At 52.3% G+C, this 23,752-nt stretch overlaps 1 protein-coding gene across 6 annotated transcripts in view; it reads right to left on the reverse strand.

The window, feature by feature from the left end:
* SFMBT2 (Scm like with four mbt domains 2) overlaps positions 1-23,752 on the reverse strand; it is a 220,159-nt gene that overhangs the window by 6,277 nt on the left and 190,130 nt on the right. For all 6 annotated transcript variants that reach the window (XM_081796040.1, XM_078450465.2, XM_081796039.1 and 3 more), the window contains 5 exons: positions 21,733-21,842; positions 11,663-11,838; positions 9,042-9,208; positions 8,522-8,785; positions 7,422-7,550 (listed from right to left, as the gene is read on the reverse strand). In XM_081796040.1, coding sequence (XP_081652166.1) covers positions 7,422-7,550; positions 8,522-8,785; positions 9,042-9,208; positions 11,663-11,838; positions 21,733-21,842 — 846 coding nt within the window. The remainder of the gene's footprint in view (positions 1-7,421; positions 7,551-8,521; positions 8,786-9,041; positions 9,209-11,662; positions 11,839-21,732; positions 21,843-23,752) is intronic.

A 23,752-nucleotide genomic window follows, 5' to 3' on the forward strand; every position in this document is an offset into this window, starting at 1 on the left:
TTGTCTCTTCGGATGCTACTCTGACCGGAGTGAGAGCAAACTCAAAGTACCGGGAAACAGCGTCTTGCTCAAGGTCATGAACTAAATAAACAGTGGTAGCCGCTGACCTGGGACCGGTATAGCCAACTCCGTTTTCAGAGGCAAAGCCACATATATTCCATCAAAACTCGGCAGAGAGGGCGTAGGCCTCGGGATACAAAGTCTCGTGAGTATCACGGGCCTCATAAAAACACACTGTGAGGAGGAACCAGGATGATGTTACAAAACCACGTGAGGTGGCGTCACCATTACGTTCAATGAAGAACAGAACAGAAACTTGTTTCAGGAGATGGGAAGTTTTTTTAGGTGGAAATTAACGCCAAAAAAGCTGGCTGATCTACCTAAGATCACATTGTTAGAGACCAAATTGGAACTGGGACCCATGGTTTTCTGATATTAAATTCTGGAGGGACAACTGTGCTCTAAACACGCCCACTTAGTATAATGGCCATCGTTGGACGTACGGATTCAATTATAATTGAAAGTCAGCCCTAAAATGCTTCTGGAACTCTCTACAGACCAAGTCGGTGAAGGTGGCTGCCATATGCACGCACACATTTGAGTGGAGGATGTCACTTATCTATGGACTCAACAAGCAAGTGTTTCCTGAGCACCTACTCAGGGCCAGGCACTCTGATGACCTCTGCGATTACCGCATAAACAAATCAAAGACTCCCTTCCAGGAGAGTAGGAATCTCAAGGGAGGCCATTACGTTGAACAGACCACCACAATACAGAGAGATTAAAGCGTGGACACAACTATACACACTAACGGACGGGAACGTGACCAGCCTTATAGGAGTCAGGACATGTTTCAGGGATCAGCGATGCCTGAACATACACCAAAGGGGCCAAGGAGACGCATGAAAAGGAGGAGGGACCCACGGAAGACCAGTAGTTTGGGAAAGCATGTATTCAGGGAAAGCGCAGAGACGCGGAAGGTAAAGCTGAGATGGGCCCAGAGAAGAAACTGGGACTTCCTCTAAGGTGTGCGACCAGAAGTCGCCAAAGGGCGTTAGGCACAGAGGTCACATTGTAGGATTCGAACACCTGCCCGCTGATTTTGGCCACAACGTATTGGCATGGATTAGCAGGCAGGGAAGTTACGAGGGGCTGAAAGGGAGGCCCCACCTCCTAACACCATCACCTTGGAAGACAGGATTTCAACACATGCGTTTGGTGGCGGGGGGGGGGGGGGGGGGGAGGGGTTGCAACGTTCAGGCTAAAGCACAGGTGCTGTGAACAGAGCCATGTGGCTCCTATCCCGAGCGACGTGCCGTCCGCCAGGTGAGCCGGGACGCACACTTCCAGCGTTTCTGGACGTGCCTCCACCAGGCTGTCCTCAGCTCCCCAAAGACTCCGCATTCTTTTGTGGAGACCTCACGTGGGAAGAAATAAGGAAGGTGAGGGTCAACTGCATTGAGCCGCAAATATCCTCAAAATGAAAACTCACAGCTAGCGGGGAGGGCGAGCTGAGGTCTGCAATCCCCAAGTAGAAACCTCACGATGGCCCCTCACTTCGCCTGTTCTAAACCTAGCAGGGCTTCTGCCGACGGAGGGCGGACCCCGGGAGTGAACGCAGTGCTTACATTAGAGGCCACGCTCCAGATTCCTTCCGATATGGCCGAAGCGTTTATCCTGGGGGAGCTACAGTGCCTTTCACCCGCCAGTTCCGTTCTGGAGAGTCGCATCCGCCTCAATAAACTACTCCTCGAACACCACCCACCTGCCTGTTGGGATAACCGTGCTCGATCCTGAGATCCTAGAATGAACTGTGCCACCACCGTCAGGGTGATCGCCACCGGTCAAATTCGAAGGTCACTGGAAGGATGAACAAGGACACAAGGCGTCTGCTACAGCATTCAGCACGCGATCCACACGCAAATATTTCCTGCGCGAACAGGCGTCACAGGATATGCCTGACGTGAAGGTCAGGCCTGGAGATTAGGGCTGACCCTGCCCAATTATTTTACAGAGCTGGACAGAGGACGTGGTCTCTTTCCTGGGACATCTCGTGGGAAAATCTGCCGGTGGTATCATTTACCAGCCACCAGGCACGCCCACGCCTGCTCTCTCGGGCCCCCATGAGACCCCCTGCACCCACCAGCTGCTACAGGGCCGCGGCCTGAACCGTGTCGCTCCCTGTCCTGCCCTTGTGGGTGCCCTTCTTTGGCTGAACAAACCTCAGGAGCACCCTGTATACATCCCCCGTCTCCTTCCGGAGACGTCGGATCGCCTGGTGCTGTGCAATCCCTCCCCCAGCCTCCCTGCTCTGACCACACCAGTCCCTGCTCTTACTGCTGCTGACGACTGTTGATGAGCCCATCGGCCCCGGGAGACCGGAAGCCTCCGGAATCGGGGGCCGTATCGCCTGTTCTCCTGCCCCGGCCGGCAGGCCTCCGGGGCCCGTGCAGCAAGGGGAAGTTGCACAGAGCTGCTCCGGCAGAAAAAAACCAAACGAGAATGATGGGCAAGTTCATAATGATGGCCTCTGGACCTTTATCAGATCCCGGCCCCTTCCACCCTCACCCCAACACACATTCACTCGTCCCGCAGATGGGCAGAGCCAATGGGAGAGTGCTTTCCAGGCCCTCGTTCCTTCTGCCCCGTGTCGTGCCTGAGGAGAAGGAGGAGTTGGTTTGGAGCGCCTGGGGGGCTCAGCTGGTTCAGCATCCGGCTCCTGATTTCAGCTGAGGTCATCATCCCACGGTTTGTGAGATCGAGCCCCGAGCGGGGCTCTGTGCTGACAGCTTGGAGCCTGCCTGGGATTCTGTCTCACTCTCTCTCTCCCTCTGCTCCTCCCCTGCTCGCACTTTCACTCTCCCTCAAATTAAATGAATTAAACTTAAAAAAAGTAATAAATAAAGAGATCTGAGCTTTGAGGCCGCGGTTGAGGGGTGGAGAGTTCACGCTCTGAGTGTGAGCTTCGTGAGCATGGGCAGCTGGACTGGACAGACCCTCCTACGGGCCGGTGCGCTTGACTCGTGTTCTCTGGTGCCCCGCGCACAGCCCCGGCGCACTGGGCACCGCGGAGCGAGGAGAAACACCCGGCCGAATGCGTCTGCGCACACGTGAGTGTGCAGGAGGACCAAGGTCGCGGGAGGGCTGGGGCGAGGCGGTCTGACTGATCGCAGAGACCTTGCGCCCTGCGGGTCACCTGGAAGCCGGCTGGCATCTCCGGCAGGGCGGGCGTTCTGTGCAGCCTGTTTGCTCCGAGCCGCCTCGGGGCCTCTGGCTGTCGTCCTCGGTTCTCGTTTTCCATCCTCCCTGACGCTGTGCGACCCATCTCCTGCCCTGCATGTTCTCGTCTTCAGACGGATGCGTGACCAAGCGTTCAAAGGCGCCCCGGCTTTCTGAACGCCAAAGCGTCCGGCTGCAAGGGGCTGGATTTAGCCACCCGACCATCAGCCGGTCGCGGGGCGGGGGAAGAGGCCGCAGTGGCGGCTCAGGGGCGTCGAAGCTGCGGGTGCCCCCCGCCGCTCTCCCGTGCGCAGACGGCCCAGCGGGGGGACGGAAGCCAGCCCGGGCCCGAGGCTCACCGACCCGGCGCAAGGAAGCCCACCCCGCATCCCGAGGGCGGCTTCCTGTGTTTTCGTTTGAAAGAAGTGAGCTCTTCCTCGCTGATCGTGTAGTTACAGACCCCGCCGCGGATTTCATTTTTATAGCTCTGCTCTTGCATACTTCCGAGCTGCAGGCAAATCACTCGTATGTGAAACACGGAAAAGGACCCTAAACAGACTACTGATTTTTGAGAAAGGAGCCCTGGTAAAACACTCAACGGGAAAGAGAAGGCCCAGCGCACACAAAATTAAATTTATTAGGGTACGGAGCAGGTCCTCAGCAGGGACATTCATTCAGGTCTACGGACCCAGAGAGCAGACAGCACAGTCCATAAGCTGTCAACGACCCCGAGTTTCTTTCATCGAAGTGAATCACTCGTTGGGGAAGTCTGCTTATTATAGGTGTCTCTGCTTCATAAGAGGTGTATAAAGAGGCAATATTTTATTTAAGAGTTTTGTGGGGTTTTTTTTTTCTCTCAGTTATAGACGTGTGGAGTTTTACTGTGTAATGTACATGTTCGCGGCACGAAATTACAGAGCGTAGATGTTTTAAGCTGTTGCCGTAACATTTCAGAATTAAAGGTGGGCCTTCCAGTAATGGGAAGTTTATACTTTGTGTCAGCGGGTTGTGACGGCTTCTGAATGTAGCGATCACCATTCCGCCCTGTGATTTTTCTCCCACGCTGCTGAAGAGCCGCCTGCTGGCTCCTTGGGGCCGCCTAAAAGCTCGTGGCTGGCCACGAGGCCTTGGCTGGCCTGACCCACTGGAGGCCTCACCGAATCATGACCATGGCACTTGGGCTCAAAGATGATAGAACAAATACACAAAAATTCGTAATTACGGGCCTGATCGAATGGAAAAGGACTCGAATCCCACACACTTCAGATAGCACAAAGGGCAACAGCGTAATATGGTGATGGGGGTGGGGGTGGAAGGCCTAATGAGAAATTTGAAATAAGAGCAAGGCTATTATCAATTAAAAGCTTACCTATTTTTCTGCCTATAAGAGTTAAATAAGTAGGTACATACGACCAAGCTTTTAACCAACATAAGAAGAGAAATGGGAGACAGGGCCCTGCCCACTGCCTGGTTCTAGAAGTGCTAACGTACCAGGCATGCTTCATTTCTTAGACATGTTAGCTTGGGAAGACTGGAAACTTCCTGAGATAACCGTAATAAGCTGGGCTCAGAAGGACAATTAAGGATAACTCAGCTTCTGTACTATTTGAGCCTTTTCCCCAAGTCAGCTTTGTTTTCACTTTCTTGCTTAGTATTAGAAAGCTGTAGGGACGCCTGGGTGGCTCAGTCGGGTAAGCGTCTGACTCTTGGTTTCAGCTCAGGTCATGATCCGATGGTTCGTGAGATCGAGCCCTGTATCAGGCTCTTCACGGACAATGTGGAACCTGCTTGGAATTCTCTCTCTCTCTCTCTCTCTCTCTCTCTCTCTCTCTCTCTCTGCCCCTCCTCTGCTTGTTCCCTGTCTTAAAACAAAAACTTAAAAAAAAAAAGAAACCTGTAAAAACAATCCCACTCGAGCCTGGTGGCCTCTCACAGTGCTGCTCAGCCATAACTGAGCAGGGGAGCTCTGTGCTCTGTTCTGCCCAGAGCCCAGGGGAAAAGCGTTTCTCAGTCAAAACTGGGCATTTGGGTCTACAGATGAAATAAAGCAAAAAAACCAAAACAAACAAACAAAAAAAAACACAACTGCAGATAATCTAGAATACCACCTTCTACACCTACCTTTTGAATATCTTAAGACCCATAAACAGATGCCCTGTCAATGTACATGGAACGAACACACGAGCAAAGAGATCCACACGTTAAACTTTGGGTCATCAGCACGCGGCACGCACTCGAATGCAATGCCTTGTTCGCGGTGTCACTACGGGCCAACAGCAGCCTGGGAAAACGCTGCATTAGGCAACGCTCTTAGCCGGGGTTCAACCCACTGCTTTATTCTTGTTTTCAGGACTGAGATGCTCCAAATCGTGCCAGCCCTCGTGGTGGCTGTAACTGTCCCCCCCCCCCCCCCGTTTGTGTGTTTTGAACGAAGGGACACACTCATGGCCCAGTTCTCTACATGCGATGCAGCTTTTTCCTCTTTTCTGCTTTTCTGGTCCCTCAGAGAGGAAGTGCTGATAATGTCACACAGCAAGGTGACCCTCCCCTGTGGCCGCCGCTCACTCCTTCACATGCACTTGCTGGCTGTCTACAAGGAGACTCTGGTGGTCGACCGGTCGGCAACCTTTGAATGTTTGAAGTGCTACCCTCTCCCAGGAGGAGCTGGGAACCACATTAATTTGCTTTTTACACAGCGGGCCGGGAAGAAAATCTGGGGGATACACTGGGTGCATGCAGAATCAGAGGCCTTTCTTTTCTCTTCCTGATTTAATGCCTGAGTTACTTTCTTTCCAGAGTATCGGTCTGCATAATCTAAAAAAGCACTGGATAGACACATCTTTAATTGATTAGATGGCAAACAGTTATTTTTTTTTTTTTAATGCCAGGTCCTGAAAGACGGATATTTATACATGGCGAGACAACGTGAGACATGGAGGGAACACGGCGGCACAAGTCGCGGGCTCCGCCTGGCGCTTCCGTGGGAGGCCAGGGGGCAGCCTGGTGGCACAGGTCCAGAGGGGCAACCTGTTTCCATACCCATTTAAGGGGCAATGGAACCCAATCCCTCCTTTCCCGCGGCTCATAGCATGTCTTATGTTTCGGCTAATTACGATCATCTCACCTGCAGAGTCAAAACGCCATTAAAGGATAGATGTTATCTGGGGCGCCTGGGTGGCTCAGTTGGTTTAGCATCCAATTTCGGCTCAGGTCATGATCTCGCGGGTCATGAGTTCGAGCCCTGTGTGAAGCTCTGTGCTGACAGCTCAGAGTCTGGAGCCTGCTTCAGATTCTGTGTCTCCTTCTCTCTCTGTCCCCACCTCCCCACCCCACCCCCCCGCCCTGCTCATGCTCTCTCTCTCTCTCTCTGTCTCAAAAATAAACATTAAAAAAATTAAAACTAAAAAAAAGGATTGATGCTATCTATCGTCTTGCAATCATCCATCATCCTTTGGCACAGCACCTAACATACCCTGGGTTGTTGACATTTTTACAAATGCAAGAGTGAAAAAAATATGAAAACATCACGCGAAACACAGCAGGACAAGGGCTCCCACCTCTGGGAAGATGAGCACACATCCTTTCCCTGTTTCTCCTACTAAATGTAACAAAAGCCCTGAATGTTATGAATCAAACGTATGGCAGGGAGAAGGTGGCAGACCGGCAGGGACCTGGAGACCTGAGTTGGGGCACAGTGGGGCGTGCCCTCGTTGTGCGTCTGCCTTCTGCAGCCAAGACCGATTGCTAAAGAAGCTTGCAACCCACGAAATGCCAATGTGCATGAGGAAAAGGGGCCCCACGGAAGCCTGCTCTTTTCAGCCAAAGGACTGAGGAAAAGGGAGCCTCGGCAGACAGAAACCTTTTAGACAAGAATGGCCTTCCTGGAGGACAGAGAACCCCCGCCTCCAAGAGCAGCAAAGGCCGGGCGAGTGGCCCTGATGTCCAGTCTGCCCAGATGACCCCGGGCCCCCAGCGCCCCCACAGGGATTATCAGGGAAAACCAAGTGGGGACTTCCTCGACAGCAAGGAGCCCCCCGCAGAGGTGTCAGGGGGGGATCACGTGTGCACCTGGGTTGCCACCCACCTCTTCCCCCACAGTAACAGGGAGGCACCCTCTCCCCTGCCAGAGCCGGGTCCCAGAAAGCCAGCTCAATCAGAAGAGCAAACAAAACGTCACGAATGCAGCAGGAGGGCAAGCGCACCTGTTCCTGAAAGATCTTGGCCAGGGGGGCGCAGTCCGTCAGCTTGATGAACCTCACCACGTCGGTCACCGTCCACTCCAGAGGGTTGCTCTCCAGAACCAGCCTCTCCTCCTCCTCTTGCTTTGTTTCCTGACGGGAGAAGGGGTAAGGAGGTCCTTTCATCCCTGCACGGACGCTCAGGAAACCCCGTGGGCCCGAGCCGGACTTTCCTCCTCCCTCTGGCCTCTCCCCGGGCACCCGGACAGCCCACAGAAACTGCCGGTCTCTAGGGACTTTCTTAGCAATTCATCTGGGTTGTGACTTTGTCTCCAGTGACTTGTGTGCCTTTAGAGGTTAAACAAACAAAGGCACAGTGGGAGCAGTTGCTGAAAACCAAGTTCATCGGGACATCTTGGGCCTCCTTAGCCAGGATGCGTCTCCGACTGAGGAGAGATGGTGTGGGGCGTATGAGAACGCACAGGAGACAGCCAGGTTTTCCCCATTTCTTTTGGGGACAATGGTGTGGATGGCCCTCCAGCTGAGCGGGTGTGGGGAAGACCGGATACGCTGCTTTCACATGTTACAGCATCACAGAGGCCCCTCCGTGAAGGGAAAGCCTGCTGTTCAGGGGACCTTGAGGACTTATTCTGTCTGTCCTCCTGACGAGAATCCTTCGAGGCTGTGAAACCTTCCAGAGAAAAAGGTGCCATGACTTCCCTCTGAACTGCACTCCAGACATCACCAGGCCTTGTGCCCAGATGTGGGAACCACGCTGGAGCTGCTGCCACTGCTTTTACTATTTTAGTTAAAAAATTTCTTTAATGTTTATTTGTTTATTTAGAGAGACACGTGAGCAGGGAAGGGCTAGAGAGAGAGGAGGAGAGAGAATCCCAAGCAGGCTCTGCACGTCCCGCGAGGGGCCCGATGCGGGGCTTGAACTCAGGACTCGTGAGCCGTGAGATCACGACCTGAGACGAAGTCGGACACTTAACCGACTGAATCACCCAGGTGCCCCAATTTTGGTATTTTCACAGGGACCCCCGAATCAAGGTCTTGACCTTCAACATGTTGTGGCAGCCCCCCACCCCCCAACAAGCCGGCCGGGAGCCCGTGGGCCTCACCTCTGCGGGGTCCTGGCCGCCGGCCGCGCCCTGCTCTCCGCCCTCGGCACAGGAGGCAGCCTGCGCCCTCCGGCCCCTTCTCGGCCTCTCCACGGGCGGCCGGCGCTCGGGCTCCGAGCTGCTCCTCAGGGTGACGGCCCTCCGGGGCCGCGTGGAGGGGACGTCGGCGGAAGACGTGTCTGTCTGGTCGTCGCGGAGCTCGGAGCCGGTTTCCTCGCTCCCCGTGTCCTCGTCCATGGCGTCCGCGTCCTCCTCCTCGCTCTCCTGGGGCCAAGGGCAGGCGCTGAAGGGAGGCTTCTCCCCCCCACCCCCCGGCTGACCCACCCCGCAGTCCCCGCCTCGGTCCCCGTCGCAGCCCCCTCCCAGGCCGCGTGGCTGAGTGGCTGCACCTGCTTTCCGCGAGGAAGAGGCAGGGCTCCCGGTATACTCGGAGCCGTGGCCTTGGCCGTGAGCAGCCGCAGGGGCCGGCCGGGGCCGTGAGCTCCGGCAAACGCAGGGAGGTGCTTTGAGCAGGACGTACCTCCCCCGAGCCGGTGGCAAAGTCCACAGCAGAAGACCTGCGCTTCTTCTGCACAAAGACGGATTTTCGCCGTTTCCTGCGTCTGGCTGGCTTTGGGGGTCCGCTCTCGACGCTGGCTTCCCCAATGGGGGGTTTCACGATCTTCTTCCTCTTTCCGTAATAATAGGCTGCAAGGGGTCAGAGGATCAAAAACATTTTTTAAAGGCCCCGCGCGCGCGTACGAATGTGGACAGAGAGAGACAGTAGAGCGACAAGAGGAAGATGGGGAGGAGAGAAAGAAGAGAAGAGAAGGATCGTTCTTTCAGTGGGAACAATAAAATCCAACATCTCACGTACACCTCAGGTTTCCCTGTTTCCTCCACAGGAGGAACGTTCCTCCAATGCCCTCATATCCTGAGAGTGTTACTGACAGTCTTGAAAATACAAACGTTAGAGCCCTAACCCCCCATGTGACTGTATTTGGAGAGGAGACCTTTAAGGAGGAGATTAAGGTAAATGAGGCCAGAAGAACGGGGCCTCAATCCACAGGACCAGTGTGCTTACAAGAAGAGGAACAGACACTCGGGACGTGCACACGGAGGGAAAGCCACGTGGGGACAGAGAAGACAGCCACTGGCAAGCCCAAAGAGAGAGGCTGCACCAGAGACTGACCCCGGTCTTGGTGTGTGTCTGCATTAACACTTAGAGCACCCATTAGAAAATTATCTACCAACTTTCAATAATGATTGATAAATTTTATAAATCAAATGTGTGATCAACTCATTAAGATTAGTTAAGGATCCAGTTTTCAATTACAATCCCAATCAAGACTCACTGCTGAAAATCTCACATGTCCCACAAGATAGCCCCCCCATTATTCCATAAAGAACCAAATGGAGACGGGCACCTGGGGGGACTCAATCGGTGAAGCGTCCGACTCTTGATCTCAGCTCAGGTCACGATCTCATGGATCATGGGGTCGAGCCCTATGACGGGTTCTGTGCTGACAGGGTGGAGCCTGCTTGGGATTCTCTCTCCTCTCTCTCTCTCTCTCTCTGCCCTCCCCCTTTGCTCAAAATTAATACATAAGCATTTAAAAAAAAAACAAATGCAGAAAAGGAACTTTTATCTATGGTTGGAAGGAGCTAAGAAGAACACCAAAACACACAGCTCCAGGGCTACGGTGAAGCACGTGATCCTTGACGGAGCCGTGGTTTCCACACGTGCCCACGCTGCTGTATTCCTACGGAAAAGTCTGGCCCCGGACCTCAGTTTCCTCACATGCAACACGAGACCAGTGGGACCAAGCAGCGAGATCACTGCCTCATGGTTACTCCTAGATACCGGTTACAAGTGGGTAAGCATTTGTTCGCACCCAAGAACCCCATGCGGGCAAGACAAGTCTGGTGCAGTCTGGCTTTCTAGAAGCCAGATGCTAGGAATCAGAGCAGTTTTACCAGACATAAACCAAGTGTGGCACACTTGGGGAGCCGTGAGATCACACTGGGTGACCACAGACCTTTCTGCTCTTGGTTCTCCCTGAGCCTCAGTTTATCACTTCCGCCTGGAGCATCGGTTCAGCCTGTAGCAGGCTAAGTCGTTTTGGCCGTGCTTAATTTGAGCTGTAGTAACCCGCTTCTTCCCTCTTGTTCCCCTGATCCGGAAGTGTACAGAAGCCCATTTTTGAAGGTCAACATTCAAGGCCAGGTGTAGCTCTCAGTCAGGTCCTTTCTGATCTGGAAGCTTCTGCTAATGAGAAGCCTGCTTCAGGGAGTCCCTCCTCCCGCCAAAGGTAACATCAGGCGTCTCCGGACAGGACGGTGACCTCACCAGGCCCTACAAACATGCCTTCGCCTCCCCATGCACGAGGGTGGAGGCTGTGTGCTCCAAGCTGACGGAGGAGGGCGCTGACTTATAGCAGGGATGGAGTGGACAACAGGATTCAGAATATACACGCACATACAGAGAGAACACTACAAGGAAATTCACACTCAGAGCGGTGTCTCAAGGATGTGCAAATTCCTGGTTCGGACACACAAGCCGATCAGTCCCAACTGGCTGGGGCTCCCGGAGCACTGACCACACTCCAGAGGGCCTGGCGTGGGATCCTTGCAGCTGGAACGTGGGCTGGCGGTGGAACAAATCTCCAGGCCACCGTGATGGGGACGCAGCCACTCCCGGGTCAGAGATAACCCAGGGGAGACGTTGCAAGAGCAGAAGCGGGATGGGGGAGTCAGCAGAGCTCGAGATAATCCGAGATGCAGGTGTCTGGAGACAGCTACAGGGCATGCAGACAAAGGCCAGAGCTGAGGCCTTTCTCCAGCCCTCCTTCCAGCCAGAGCATTTCCAAACCCAGCCAACCGCCTGAAAGTCACGGCACACGCACTCTCACTTCTTCCTGGGCAATGCCCGCCGCTGCAAATTCGTACTGGGGTCAATCAGCCCGTCCCTGCCTTCCCCTGGGCTGGAGACACGTGAGCACGTACCACGGCGAATCTTAATTCTTCCGTGGCAATTCCCGTGGAAAAGCACTCCGCAGTGTGTTGTTGTTAAAAAAACAAACAAACAAACAAAAAAGACCAAGTCCCTTACCCCACGGTTTAAGCCCAGACACCCGTGTTGTTTTCGTAGTTTGTACTTACTGTACTTGGTTTTGGTGTGAATGGAGCAGTTCTCTGGGCAGTTTTCGGAAACCAGCACGGGACTGAACAAATTTGGGCAGCACTCCAGCTTGGCACAGACCCGCCGGCAGAAATCCGCTACTTGGTCGGACGTCCGCACGATCTTGGCCACGGCCCTGTAGGTTTTGCCTCTGTATCTAGAAGGAAGAAAGGAAAAGCAACGATGAGGCCGCACGGTTACTCAGACCCGTTCCATACGGCGGATTCCAAAAGCAGCCCCTTTATTTCCTAACAACAAATCGCACAGCGTGTGGGACTTGCGGGCCACTTGTTTTTATCTTGCCTTCTGAGCTCACCACGGCATTTTTAAGGAAGCCCAGCATCGTGCCCAGCGCACGTGACTGAGGGCTGTAACAGAATCCCCTCCACAAAGATGTCTGCTTAGCACCTTCTCTCTGTGGGATACGTGATGGAACGTTCCAGAATGCTTCCGGAATCCAGACACGGTCTCGTGTTGCTCATCGCTTTTGAGGAAAAAGAACTTTATCCTGCCCAAGGAAAACCACAGGCGGTGAAGCCACTGACAAAAGAGTAGAGACCGTTTCTTCTAGAAAGCAGGGTGGATGGATTGTTCTTCAAAAATGGGCCCCAAAGCCCTGGTCCAAATATTTACGGCAGTGATGACGTAAGTAATGCCTGGCTCTTCCGAGCACTTGGATGAATCACCTGTCAGCACGTTTTTTAAAATATCCCTGGTACAAAACAATTATAAACTTCTCAGCTGGCAGCGTCTTAGCTGACGTATCGCGGAACTCAAGAGTCCACCTACACGAAGAAGTCATCAAAACCGTGGGGCCTCTTCAACCGTGCCCTTCGTGCACACCCTAACTTTCAAGCTGAAATCTCACACAACAATTTCTTTTCCAGGGGAACAGCAGGCTCCCTGGCAGGTGACACTCGCGTTAGTCTTTGGAAACTAGGCCAAAATCCAGAGGCATGAACCACCGAGTAGGCCAATGCTGCCCTTGCACTTGAGATGGGCCAAACCTCCCAAACCTGCAGAGCCCATTTGTGTTTCGGGGTTTCCAAAAGTCTGCCACAAAACAGCGGGAATACCACGCAGTTCGTGCAAGCAGCGTAACGTAAGGAGAGCATCGCTTTTGTAATTTGCAAACAAAATACTGCGTTCGGTGGGCACCCGGGGGCTCAGTCGGTTGAGCGTCCGACTTCAGCTCAGGTCACCATCTCGCGGTTCGTGAGTTCGAGCCCCGCGTCAGGCTCTGTGCTGACAGCTCGGAGCCTGGCGCCTGCTGCGGATTCCGTGTCTCCCTCTCTCTGCCCCTCCCCCACTCACACTGTCATTCAAAATTAAATAAATGTGAAAAAAATTTTTTTTTAAATATTACACTCAAAACCTAGATCTGGTTCCCTGAGAATAATGCAGTGATAGAAATAAACAGGATAAACTGATTCTGGGTTTATTTCAGCTTGGTTTTCTTTCTATGCTTCTGAAGGCCAGGAGAATACTACCCCCTCGCAATATCATTTCTTGTACAGTATCCATAGCCAAAAAAATTAAATTCTAACTTGAAAAATCTGGCTTTTGTGTTCATTCTCTGGTCTTTCTAATCCCAGCCCTTCTATACTGATTGCTGTTATATTTCTCTGAAGTGCCAAGCATGGCTTTCTGTGTAGGAAGAACTAAAAAGCAATTCTTTGTAGATAAGATCATGCTTTAAATCACACAGCCCCGAACAACTGTTGATCCTTCTAGGCCCTCCCTTGACCCTCGATGTAAGAAGGCAGCCCCAGCCCTGAGGAGGGCTCTGTGATTCACCTGTGGCTAGTTTTTGCTCATAGCTTTCGTCACGCTTCATAATAAAGCCAGCACAATTCTGCGGACACAGCATACCGTTAAGGCTCTGGGGGAGGCAGAATAAAAATATGCCACGGATGTGACGTCCCTGGAAGTTTTTTCCCACTACGATTTTTAACACTTTTTTAATGTTTATTTATTTTTGAGAGAGAGGGAGCCAGTGCACGAGCAGGTTCCAGGCTCTGAGCTGTTAGCACAGAGCTCAACGTGGGGCTCGAACCCAAAAACTTCGAGATCGTGACCTGAGCCGAAGTCGGATGCTTAACCGACTGAGTCCCCCGGCAGCCCTCCCACCACAATTTTGGTAGCCCTAGGGTGCTCTCCTTTAAAGAGCTCAATATCAAGATTCTTGAAGTCTCTTTAAAAAAATAATAAAATGATACATTGGGGCACCTGCTTGGGCCCCTCCCCGTGCCTGTGCACACACTGTCTCTCTCTCAAAAATAAATAAACTTCAAAAAAGCAAAAAAAAAAAAAAGTGAAAATAAGTAAAACGATTTTAAAGTAAAAAAAGCAGGAAAATGTGAAAACTGGGGTCCGAATTCAAACCGTGTAAGTAGGGCCCAAAGACAGAGGTTCCCAGGCCTCCAAATTCCAAAGCAGAGGCTTCCAGAAACACGTTAGAGGGATGTTAAGGGGACAAGAACAAGTGTCCATGGGAAATGGCGAAGGGGCTGCTTTTTCTTCCCTTCTAGTTCGGGACGACTCCGGGGAAGCAGGCGTGTCCGCAAACCTTTCGCGGTTAGGAAACGCGAATTTAAATTTGCGAAAACAGAATTACAGGATGGTTTGCCAGCGAAGGAATGCTCTCCCCTCCCTGCCCTTCTGGAACAGCTCTATTTAAAAGCCACGATGGGGGGGGGGGGGAGGATGGGGAGGCCTGGTGGGGCCACCGTGTCCTGGCACAGGGCGGATGCCGCGATGCCCCCGCCGCTGGCAGAGCTGCTGACAGCTGGCCCGCACCGCTGGCCCCCAGAGAGTCTCCCCAGCTGCAGGAGCTGCGGCCCTCTACGCTCCCGGGGAGTGACTGCAGTGGGGCAGAAGCGTCCATCCACTCGGGCCCGATGCGGAACCACCACGGGGGCCATTCTGACTCTGGAGACGCCCGGGGGCCACGGTCCCTCCCCCGCCCCATCCTGCTCCCTCCCTCTCCCTCAGCCGTGGTCTCGAGGGTCGAGGGTCGTCCTTCGTTAAAAGGATCCCAGTCTGTGGCAGGTGGAGAGGGAGAGGCAGGGCGGAGGCAGCCCTGTGCTGGCGGCTGCTGAGCTCTGAGCAGGACGCAGAGGACGTGCACGGGGGGACTAGTTCCGTAGCGGGGCCTGAAGGCCGTGAGGGCCAGCTGTGCCCGCTGTGTGTTGGCCGGCGTGCAAATACGGGAAAGCAAAAGGCGAGAGCGAGCCCTGCAGAGCGGGGCGCGAACTCACGAGCTGTGAGACCACGACCTGAGCAGAAGCCAAGAGTCGGACACTTAACCGGCTGAGCCGCCCAGGCGCCCCGCCCGGTGGGATTTTTGGGGTGATGTGGAAAACAAGCTGTTTGGACCTCACAGCCCCAGCCCGGACCAAGATCCTGGCTTGTCTGGAGTCGGTCCACACGTGAGGGCGATTGTTCACACGACTCTTCTCTCACAAGGACGCGCCGAACACGCAGAGATACTGGCCTACCGAAAACAGAGGCAGAAGGCGGCCCTAAGATTTGACGCAATGGCTGGGGTCTAGTGGGACACCTGCGTTTCTGGGGTGCTGTCGTTTCTATTTCCTCCGAGACTCTGCCCCACGTGACCATCCCTCTGATCCTCAGGGCCTCCAGGGACAGACAGACAGGTGTCAGTAGGTCCGACGGATGCGGAGAGGCAGGAGGGTGGCACGCAGGGCACCGGGGGGGCTCCACCGCCACGTCCTGGCCCCCTCACTAGTCTTGACCGCAGGAGAAAGCGGAGTCCGCTCTGAAGCTCTCCCCGCCATGAAAGGTGTTAAGAACAGTAGGCCAACGACATGCCTTCGTGGGGAGACGTGTGAGGAGAGCAGCTCAAGGGCACAGGAGGAAGCTCTCTGCTATAGCCTGGCAGTGCGTGTCTGGAGGGAAGGACACTCGGCCGCATAATTTATTAAATGGCCCAGCAGACCTGTCCTAAACACAACACAAAGTAAGGTTTTTAAAGCACAGAGTACAAGTTCTGTGAAGAAACAGAGGAGAATATTGAAAGAGACCATCAGGCTAGTACACAGAACTCCTGGCATTATGATCAATCTTGGAAGGAAGAAGGGAGGGAGGGAGGCAGGAGGGAGGGAGGGGAGGAAGGGAGGAAGGAGGAAGGGAGGGCGGAAGGGAGGAAGGAGGAAAAGGAGGAAAAGGAGGAAGGAAGGAAGGAAGGAAGGAAGGAAGGAGGAAAAGGAGGAAGGGAGGAAGGAGGAAAAGGAGGAGGGAGAGAGGGAGGAAGGAGGGAGGAAAAGGAGGAAGGGAGGAAGGAGGAAAAGAATGAAGGGAGAGAGGAAGGGAGGAAGGAGGAAAGGAGGAAGGGAGGGCGGAAGGAAGGAGGAAAAGAAGGAAGGGAGGGAGAAGGGAGGAAGGAGGAAAAGGAGGAAAGGAGGAAGGAAGGAAGGAGGAAAAGGAGGAAGGGAAGAAGGAGGAAAAGGAGGAGGGAGGGAGGGAGGAAGGAGGGAGGGGAGGAAGGAAGGAAGGAGAAAAAGGAGGGAGGGAGGGAGGAAGGAGGAAAAGGAGGAAAAGGAGGAAGGAAGGAAGGAAGGAAGGAGGAAAAGGAGGAAGGGAGGAAGGAGGAAAAGGAGGAAAGAAGGAAGGAAGGAAGGAGGGAAAGGAGGAGGGAGGGAGGGAGGAAGGAGGGAGGGGAGGAAGGAGGGAGGGAGGGGAGGAAGGGAGGAAGGAGGAAAAGGAGGAAGGGAGGGCGGAAGGGAGGAAGGAGGAAAAGGAGGAGGGAGGGAGGAAGGAGGGAGGGGAGGAAGGAAGGAAGGAGAAAAAGGAGGAAGGGAGGGAGGGAGGAAGGAAGAAGGGAGGGAGGGAGGGAGGGAGGGAGGGAGGAGGAAAAGGAGGGAGGGAGGGCGGAAGGGAGGAAGGAGGAAAAGGAGGAGGGAGGGAGGAAGGAGGGAGGGGAGGAAGGAAGGAAGGAGAAAAAGGAGGAAGGGAGGGAGGAAGGAAGGAGGAAGGGAGGGAGGGAGGGAGAGAGGGAGGGAGGGAGGGAGGGAGGAAGGAAGGAAGGAAGGAAGGAAGGAAGGAAGGAAGGGAGAAAAGGAGGGAGGGAGGGAGGGAGGGAGGGAGGCAGGAAGGAAAAAAGAAGTAGAAGATCAGCGGGTCGGAAGTGACGAAGATAAGAAGGGTGGGGAAGGAGGGAGCCACGGGAAGATCTGCGGTGAGCAACAGTCCACGGAGGAGCTTCGACTCCGTCATTTTTTTTTAAACATTTATTTATTTTTGAGACAGAGAGAGACAGAGCATGAACAGGGGAGGGTCACAGAGAGAGGGAGACACAGAATCTGAAACAGGCTCCAGGCCCTGAGCGGTCAGCACAGAGCCCGACGTGGGGCTCGAACTCACGGACCGCGAGATCATGACCTGAGCCGAAGTTGGACGCTTAACTGACCGAGCCACCCAGGCGCCCCTCGACTCCGTCATTTTTAAGACTCCTTCACCCCGTTCCCTTAGCACCTCTGCATTACTGGAGGGACACCTGAGGGACACACTTCCTGGCCGTCACCGTGGGGACGCACTCAGAAGCCCGGAGTCCAGAGATTATTTTTAGATAAAGATGTTTGGGATTCAACGGACGCAGAAAGCAGCTTTCTCACAGCTCCCGTTATCTGACTAAAAGCAGACACTTCTGAGAAATGAGGACTACCATTAAATTCCCTCTTTGGAGTGGCTTCTAACCCCAGGGGAGAGACCAGAGTAAACCTACCGTAAATCCCTTCTCAGGAGTTTCACGACCATGAAGAAGACACAAAGACTGCTTTATGCCTGTGTAAGGCAACATTTTCACAAACTTTCTTTTCCCCCATTCGCTCTCCTAAAAACTCATTTGTCTTTCATAAAGAAACCTATTTGTTCTAACTGCCCCTTCAAGTTACTCATCCCGAAGTACCTTGCCTGCTGTGTGTTCACTGCTCCTTAAGTAAATGGTCTTTCCTCTTGATAATCTGTCTTTTGTCAGTTTAATTTGCAGGCTCCCAGGGACTGAACATAACAGGGTAGAGAAAATGTTCTTCCTCCTTGACATCAATAAGGGAGTATGAACGGCCTTCTGATATCTTCCTACCCATTAGAGCAGGGATTCATTTCCACATGGGAGTGCAATATGGTAGGGCCCAGAAAGACAGAAACCCAAGGGTACTAGAAAAAGTGGTCTCTTTCAATAGTCAGGAGTTGAGGAAAACCAAAATGGATTTTGAGCCAACAGGAAATACAGACTGAAAACAACCCACAATCCTGTAATGATCCATGTAAAAATATCAGTATGGTCCAAGGGGGATGACTTCAACTTGGCATGACTTCTAGTATTCACTTTCAAACGGACCCAGAGCGGGACCTTTTAGCAAACTCTTGGGAGGGAGCGACAGGAGTGCGAGAATGGAAAACGAGGTTCTACTCCGTCAAGCTGAATTCACGTCCTCGAGTACTGAAGGGAGAATTTAACTCCGCAGAAACAGAAAAGCTTCAGATGTTGTGGGGAAATCACTCTTGTCGTTAGCACCAATAAGATACGATCCTGATCTCCTCCAGAAGACAGCCTCTCCTTCACGGTCACATCTCGATCGTGAAAACTACGGTCGACACACCGGGTCACTGGTTTTCGGTCTTATGAAACTCAACCCCTCAGACACCTCTCCCTTCTTTCTCGATTCCTGCATCTCAATTAATGAGAACTCTAATCATTACGAGCAACACATTGGGGAGAGGGGTGATTATTTTCAGAAACACCGATCCAATTCCGAACATCCTCAACTGATCTGTGTTTGAACCAGAAACACCACGCCCATAACCTCATGAACTTAACTGGGCACACGCAGAACTCCAGGCTTACGCTCCACAAACAGGTTCGGCCACCTGCTTCCTGTACCGTTTACGGTATACATTTTCAGGACAGCAAGTGCCCAACGTAAAAATGAACGAATGAGCGAGCTGAATTTTTTATTCAGTGAGAAGTTTCTGTTTTGGGAATCCTTTTTCACACAAATCACTTTATAGCCAAATAGTACATCTTGCTATTCACAAAATATGAGCATGAGTAGAAGACACACACAAAAAAAAAGGTGAAATCAAAACATATAAAAATTAGTAATTGCTGATGGAAAAGAAACAAAAATATCAATTCCAGAGAGCCAAGCATGACTCACCTCAAAGATGTGACTTTCTTTGCTTCTGCCTAAGTGATAAGGAAGTCTAACTCACTCCAAATTAAAGAGGACATTTCCTCTTTAAATATTCTGAATAACTGTAACAGAAGACTGGGAAAATCTATGAAGCCTTCCCCTGGATTTTATGAAGATTATCACAAAAGCCACTCAAAGCAGAGTTAACGGTCTTTTCTCCCCAAGAAGATTCTATAACGCGTCGGAAAACATTTAAGTGTCTCTAGATGCACGGAGTGGGAACTTTTTTTAATCCCCCTAAGGCAGAGCCTAAATTCCTCCTCCTGAAATTCAAAATAATGTAGGTCAATTCAGTACACCCGAGTTCATCGGAAAGAGAATTCTCTCTTCCAGGACTGCCGACATGAACGATGTTAGAAGCCACTATTCCTCTGGTACCTCTCAATACGTGCTGCAGACTCATGACAGCACCCCTTATGCGGTGTTCAATACTGCGATATTTTGTTTCAGTAGGAAAGGTACCGCCGTTGGACAAATAGGAAAAAAATCACTAAGGGGCAATGTTCCTTTTCCTCCCCCGTACAGGTCAAACCTTTTCAATGGAACCTCCATCCGGTCAAGTAAGTGGGTTTTTTACTCTTCACAAAAGGAAAAACCCAGAAAGCCCGGGGCACCTGGGTGGCTCAGCCGGCTAAGCGTCCGGCCTTGGCTCGGGTCATGATCTCGCCGTTCGTGGGTTCGAGCCCCACATCGGGCTCTGTGCTGACAGCTCGGGGCCTGGAGCCTGCTTCGGATTCTGGGTCTCGCTCGCTCTCTTCCCCTCCCCCGCTCGTGCTCGGTCTCTCCCTCAAAAATAAACAAACATTAAAAAAAGAGAAAGAAAGCCCAGATGCTAGCAGGCAGCACTCGCAAGCCCCATGCCTGGACGATCTCACGTCCTCTCTTCCTGAAACCTCTCCTTGTAATACTGTCCTTCAAGGACCACAAGAAGACAACCCAGAGCCTGAAATGCGGGTCCCCCCTCCACTGGGTTAATTTATTCGTGGCAGAACGCAAAACGGGAAGACGCCAGCGCCCTCTCCTCGCATTTGTACCGAAGGAAACAGCAAAGTTGTCAAGATCTGAAAAGTTGTCGTTTTACGTCAGAAGCATCAGAAGCAACACAGAGCGTCATGACGGAACGCTCCCCCCCACCCCCCCCTCCGCCCCCCTGTAAACCTGTCACCATTAGCAGCTGCTCTGAGATGCTGCCGTGATCCCGCACGCCTGGAACCCAGCACAGACAGACACTTTCGCATTCTAAGTTGCTATGTAAGATCCGGCTAAGGAAGTCACTGTCGTATCTGATAGAACAGGAACACGCTGCCTTTCCAATCCAGCCGGGCTGACTGTTTTGATTGTATCGGGGCTGGACTTAATAAAAGCTCTGAACGCCGGCGAAAACACCGCAAAATTAACGCCCCCTGTCATTTTGGTACCTGGGGCAAGTTTCTGGCTTATTTAGGGACAGGGGAGATTTTAATAGGATTTAAGATTTTTGTATTTTTCCTATTTTCTTATCCATCAGGTATATCTGGGATGCACTGAATTTTACAGAAGAGTGTCTCGGGAAAAACACTCGTTCGGGTTTTTGGCCACCACTGTTCCTATGAATTAGCCTTACAAGAAAATGTTCTACCTTAGATGGTGTCTCCCTTAGATAAAGCAGAAAGCTAGGGAATGTTACACTGGAAAAAAAAAAAACTTGATTTTCTTCTGCACTACAGGGGAAGTTCATTTAAATATTTCTCGGGAAGGACGAGATATGTGCCTCTTCATATAAATAAACGTTCTCCCTGTTAACACGTACTTCCTCTAACTTCTGTGAGTTGGCAGAACGTCATCAGATCCCAGATGACTTGCGCCGAATCTGAAATTGCAGACGTGCTCAGGGCGCCTGGGGGGCTCAGTCGGTTGAGCGTCAGACTCTTGACTTCGGCTCAGGTCATGATCTCCCAGTTCGGGAGTTCAAGCCCCACGTCGGGCTCTGTGCTGACAGCACAGAGCCTGCTTGGGATTCTCTCTCTCTGCCCCTCCCCTGCTTGCACTGTCTGTGTCTCTCTCAAATAGGTAAGTAAATCTTAAAAAAGTATCATTTCCCAAACGTCGCACATCTAAACGCTATTTTATTTAGGACACCGTTAGACAAGAAGTCGATCAGGAAGATCTACTCTACTGCAGAGCTAAATGAATATGAAGGGCCAAAAGTCAAAACAATTATTAAACAAAATTATCTTGACAAACGGATCTTCTTCCGTCTGCCTCCTAAACGGACAACCGTGCTCAACCGTATCTATCCCGCGGGTGCCATCCATCTCAGAGTTCGGGAAACCTAAAGCAAAGCCAAAATATCACCTTTCCCATTAGTCTATGTGCAAATAAAGGAAGTGCCCAACCACATGTCAACCCACAGGCCACTGGCCAAACCAACGGTTACCTTTCAACACGGCCAGCAACCAGAGCGAAGAGCACGTGTGTCTGGCACTAACTCCCCACGGCATCAAACAGGAAGCTCTGTGACTGAATCATGTATGATAATGGCAAGGGACAGCCTCTCTTTTACAGTTCTTCCCCTTCTGATCAAATCATCTACTGGCCTTAAAACATAGTAAGTTCCGACTTGGAATGCTTAACGCGATCAAGTATTAGCTAAACAAATCTCTCCTTTGTTTCTGGAGTCCCCAGGCTTAAGGCGGCTCTGGGCCACAAAAACGCCAATGAGTCTACGTAGAGGATGACAGCCTTCCGTCCGTTCCCACTTCTTTGGGCCGGGTCACAAGGAACAGGGGCAACGCTTCCAAGCGGCAGGGGAACCGTCGCCAAGAGCACGGTTTTGCAGAACTGAAAACACATACTTTGCCTTCAGTGTCTCCTCCTGGAAATTCCAGTGTGGATCTTCCACCAGTTGTAGTTCTCGCAATACCCTTCCGGGCTTGTAAGCTGCATTGATGATCATGCTGAGAACCTGTCGGGGGGAAAAAAAAAAAACAAAAAACAGAACCGCAATGAACTTCAGTGGCATCGCTGCTGAAACAAGAGCACCGTGAAGACCGCCCGCCCGAGGAGGAGATGCGGCTGCAGACACGTCCGTTAAGTTGGGTGGAATGTTCTCTGTGGGCTGGCACGGATTCGGCTCCGCACCTACGGGATGAAAAGGGTGGTAAAATCCCGTCCCTCGGGGGGCGTGTGAACTGCCTGCCAGAGAGGACGGTTGACTGTCCTTAGCATTTCTGGTTGTAGAAACACAGCTCTATTCCCTCCAAAGAGCCGCCAGTTAGCATCAACGGGATTACCCCTCAGTAAGATCAGCTACCGAGAACTTCATCTGATTTTTGAAAATAAGTTTCAAAGGGAACCAATACGAGAGAGGCAGCCGATTCGCGCCAACAACTCTGAACAGACTTCAGGTGTCTGTGAGGAGGTTAGCCGAGCATTTGAAACTCACCTGGTGCTGGCTCGATTTACGGACATTTCATACGAGGACGACGCTCTCAGAGACGCGAGCGTTTGAAAAGACAGTCTGGGGTATCTAGTACCATCCGATGGCGTGTTTCCTCAAACCTCCCCCTTATTCCCAATTCCCAAGTCCACGAAAATACACATGTGGCCGCTGCCTCCCGTGGCACCCCAGAAAGACCGGACGCCGCCCTCTGTGAGCCCCAGCTCTGGGAAGGTAACATGCTCCTGTTTAACCTTGAGTGCCAAGAGTAAGGAATTCGGATCCCTTGGGGGCATTCCCCTCTCCATAAGCAGATCCTGGTTAACCATGAACGTTTATGAGTTCCGGCACGTTCAACGGCTGCTGTCACCTGGTCAGGCTGCTTACCGGATGTGAAGGTGCAGCACGGCCTATAAGGGACCACGAGACCCACGGGGTTTAGTTCCACAACATGCACCTGGGTGACGACCTGCCGGGTGCCAGCCCCAGGAGCACAGGTAGGTACGGGACGGTCCCCTCCCTCCCCGCCCCCCATCCAGGGAAGGAACAAGGCAGGCACTGGGCTCACATTGCACGTAGCAGAGCGAAACACCTCTGAAAGGGGGAGGAAAACACCCTCCTGAGATGAGACTCTGGCACCATTGCCAAAGTGCCCAGTGTTTACAGAGGAGACAGCACGGTACGCATGACAGGATAGAGACAAAGGTATGTCGCTGGGCTTTGCATGATCATGGCGTTCGCGTATGTGACGTGTTCCCGAACACAACTGGCATGGGGGGCACCCTGATTTCATTCCGGGAAACAACGATGCTCTCTCATATGGTAACAGAAGAGTCAATCCTCAAAATGTGCATTTTTTAAAGTTTATTTTGAGACAGAGAGAGAGAGAGTACAAGCAGGCAAGGAGCAGAGAGAAAGGGGGACAGAGGATCAGATGCGGGTTCTGTGCTGGCAGCACAGAGCCTGATGCGGGGCTCGAACTCATGAACCGTGAGATCATGATCTGAGCTGAACTCAGACGCTTCACCGACTGAGCCACGCAGGTGTCCCTCAAGATATTTTATACCATGCAGTCCGCGTGGCAAGCGTCTTTTCTTAGCCGGGGTCATGCTCTACTCCGAGGGCCCCCTAAGTCCCCGTCAAGAGCACCTGGTTCAGCCAAGGCATTAAAGGGCCAGGACGGGGCCGTACGAGCAGTTTTGGTGTGCTTATGTTTTCGGTATTAGAATAACCGCCTGATTTTACTGTTTGCTGTCAGTACAATTTACAGAGATTGAGTTTAAAAAATAAATCCAATTAGAACTGACTGAAATAATGCACAGAGTATTTATCAACAGACAATAAAATTTAAACCGATTCTTTCCATTGTGTTTGGTGAGGAAGGCCCAGAGCTACATGTTATTTGCTGCAGAGTGAAATGCATTTTGAGACAGTGA

The sequence above is a fragment of the Panthera onca genome, chromosome B4, assembly GCF_046562875.1.
Source record: "Panthera onca isolate mPanOnc1 chromosome B4, mPanOnc1 haplotype 2, whole genome shotgun sequence".
NCBI classification, from domain to species: Eukaryota; Metazoa; Chordata; class Mammalia; order Carnivora; family Felidae; genus Panthera; species Panthera onca.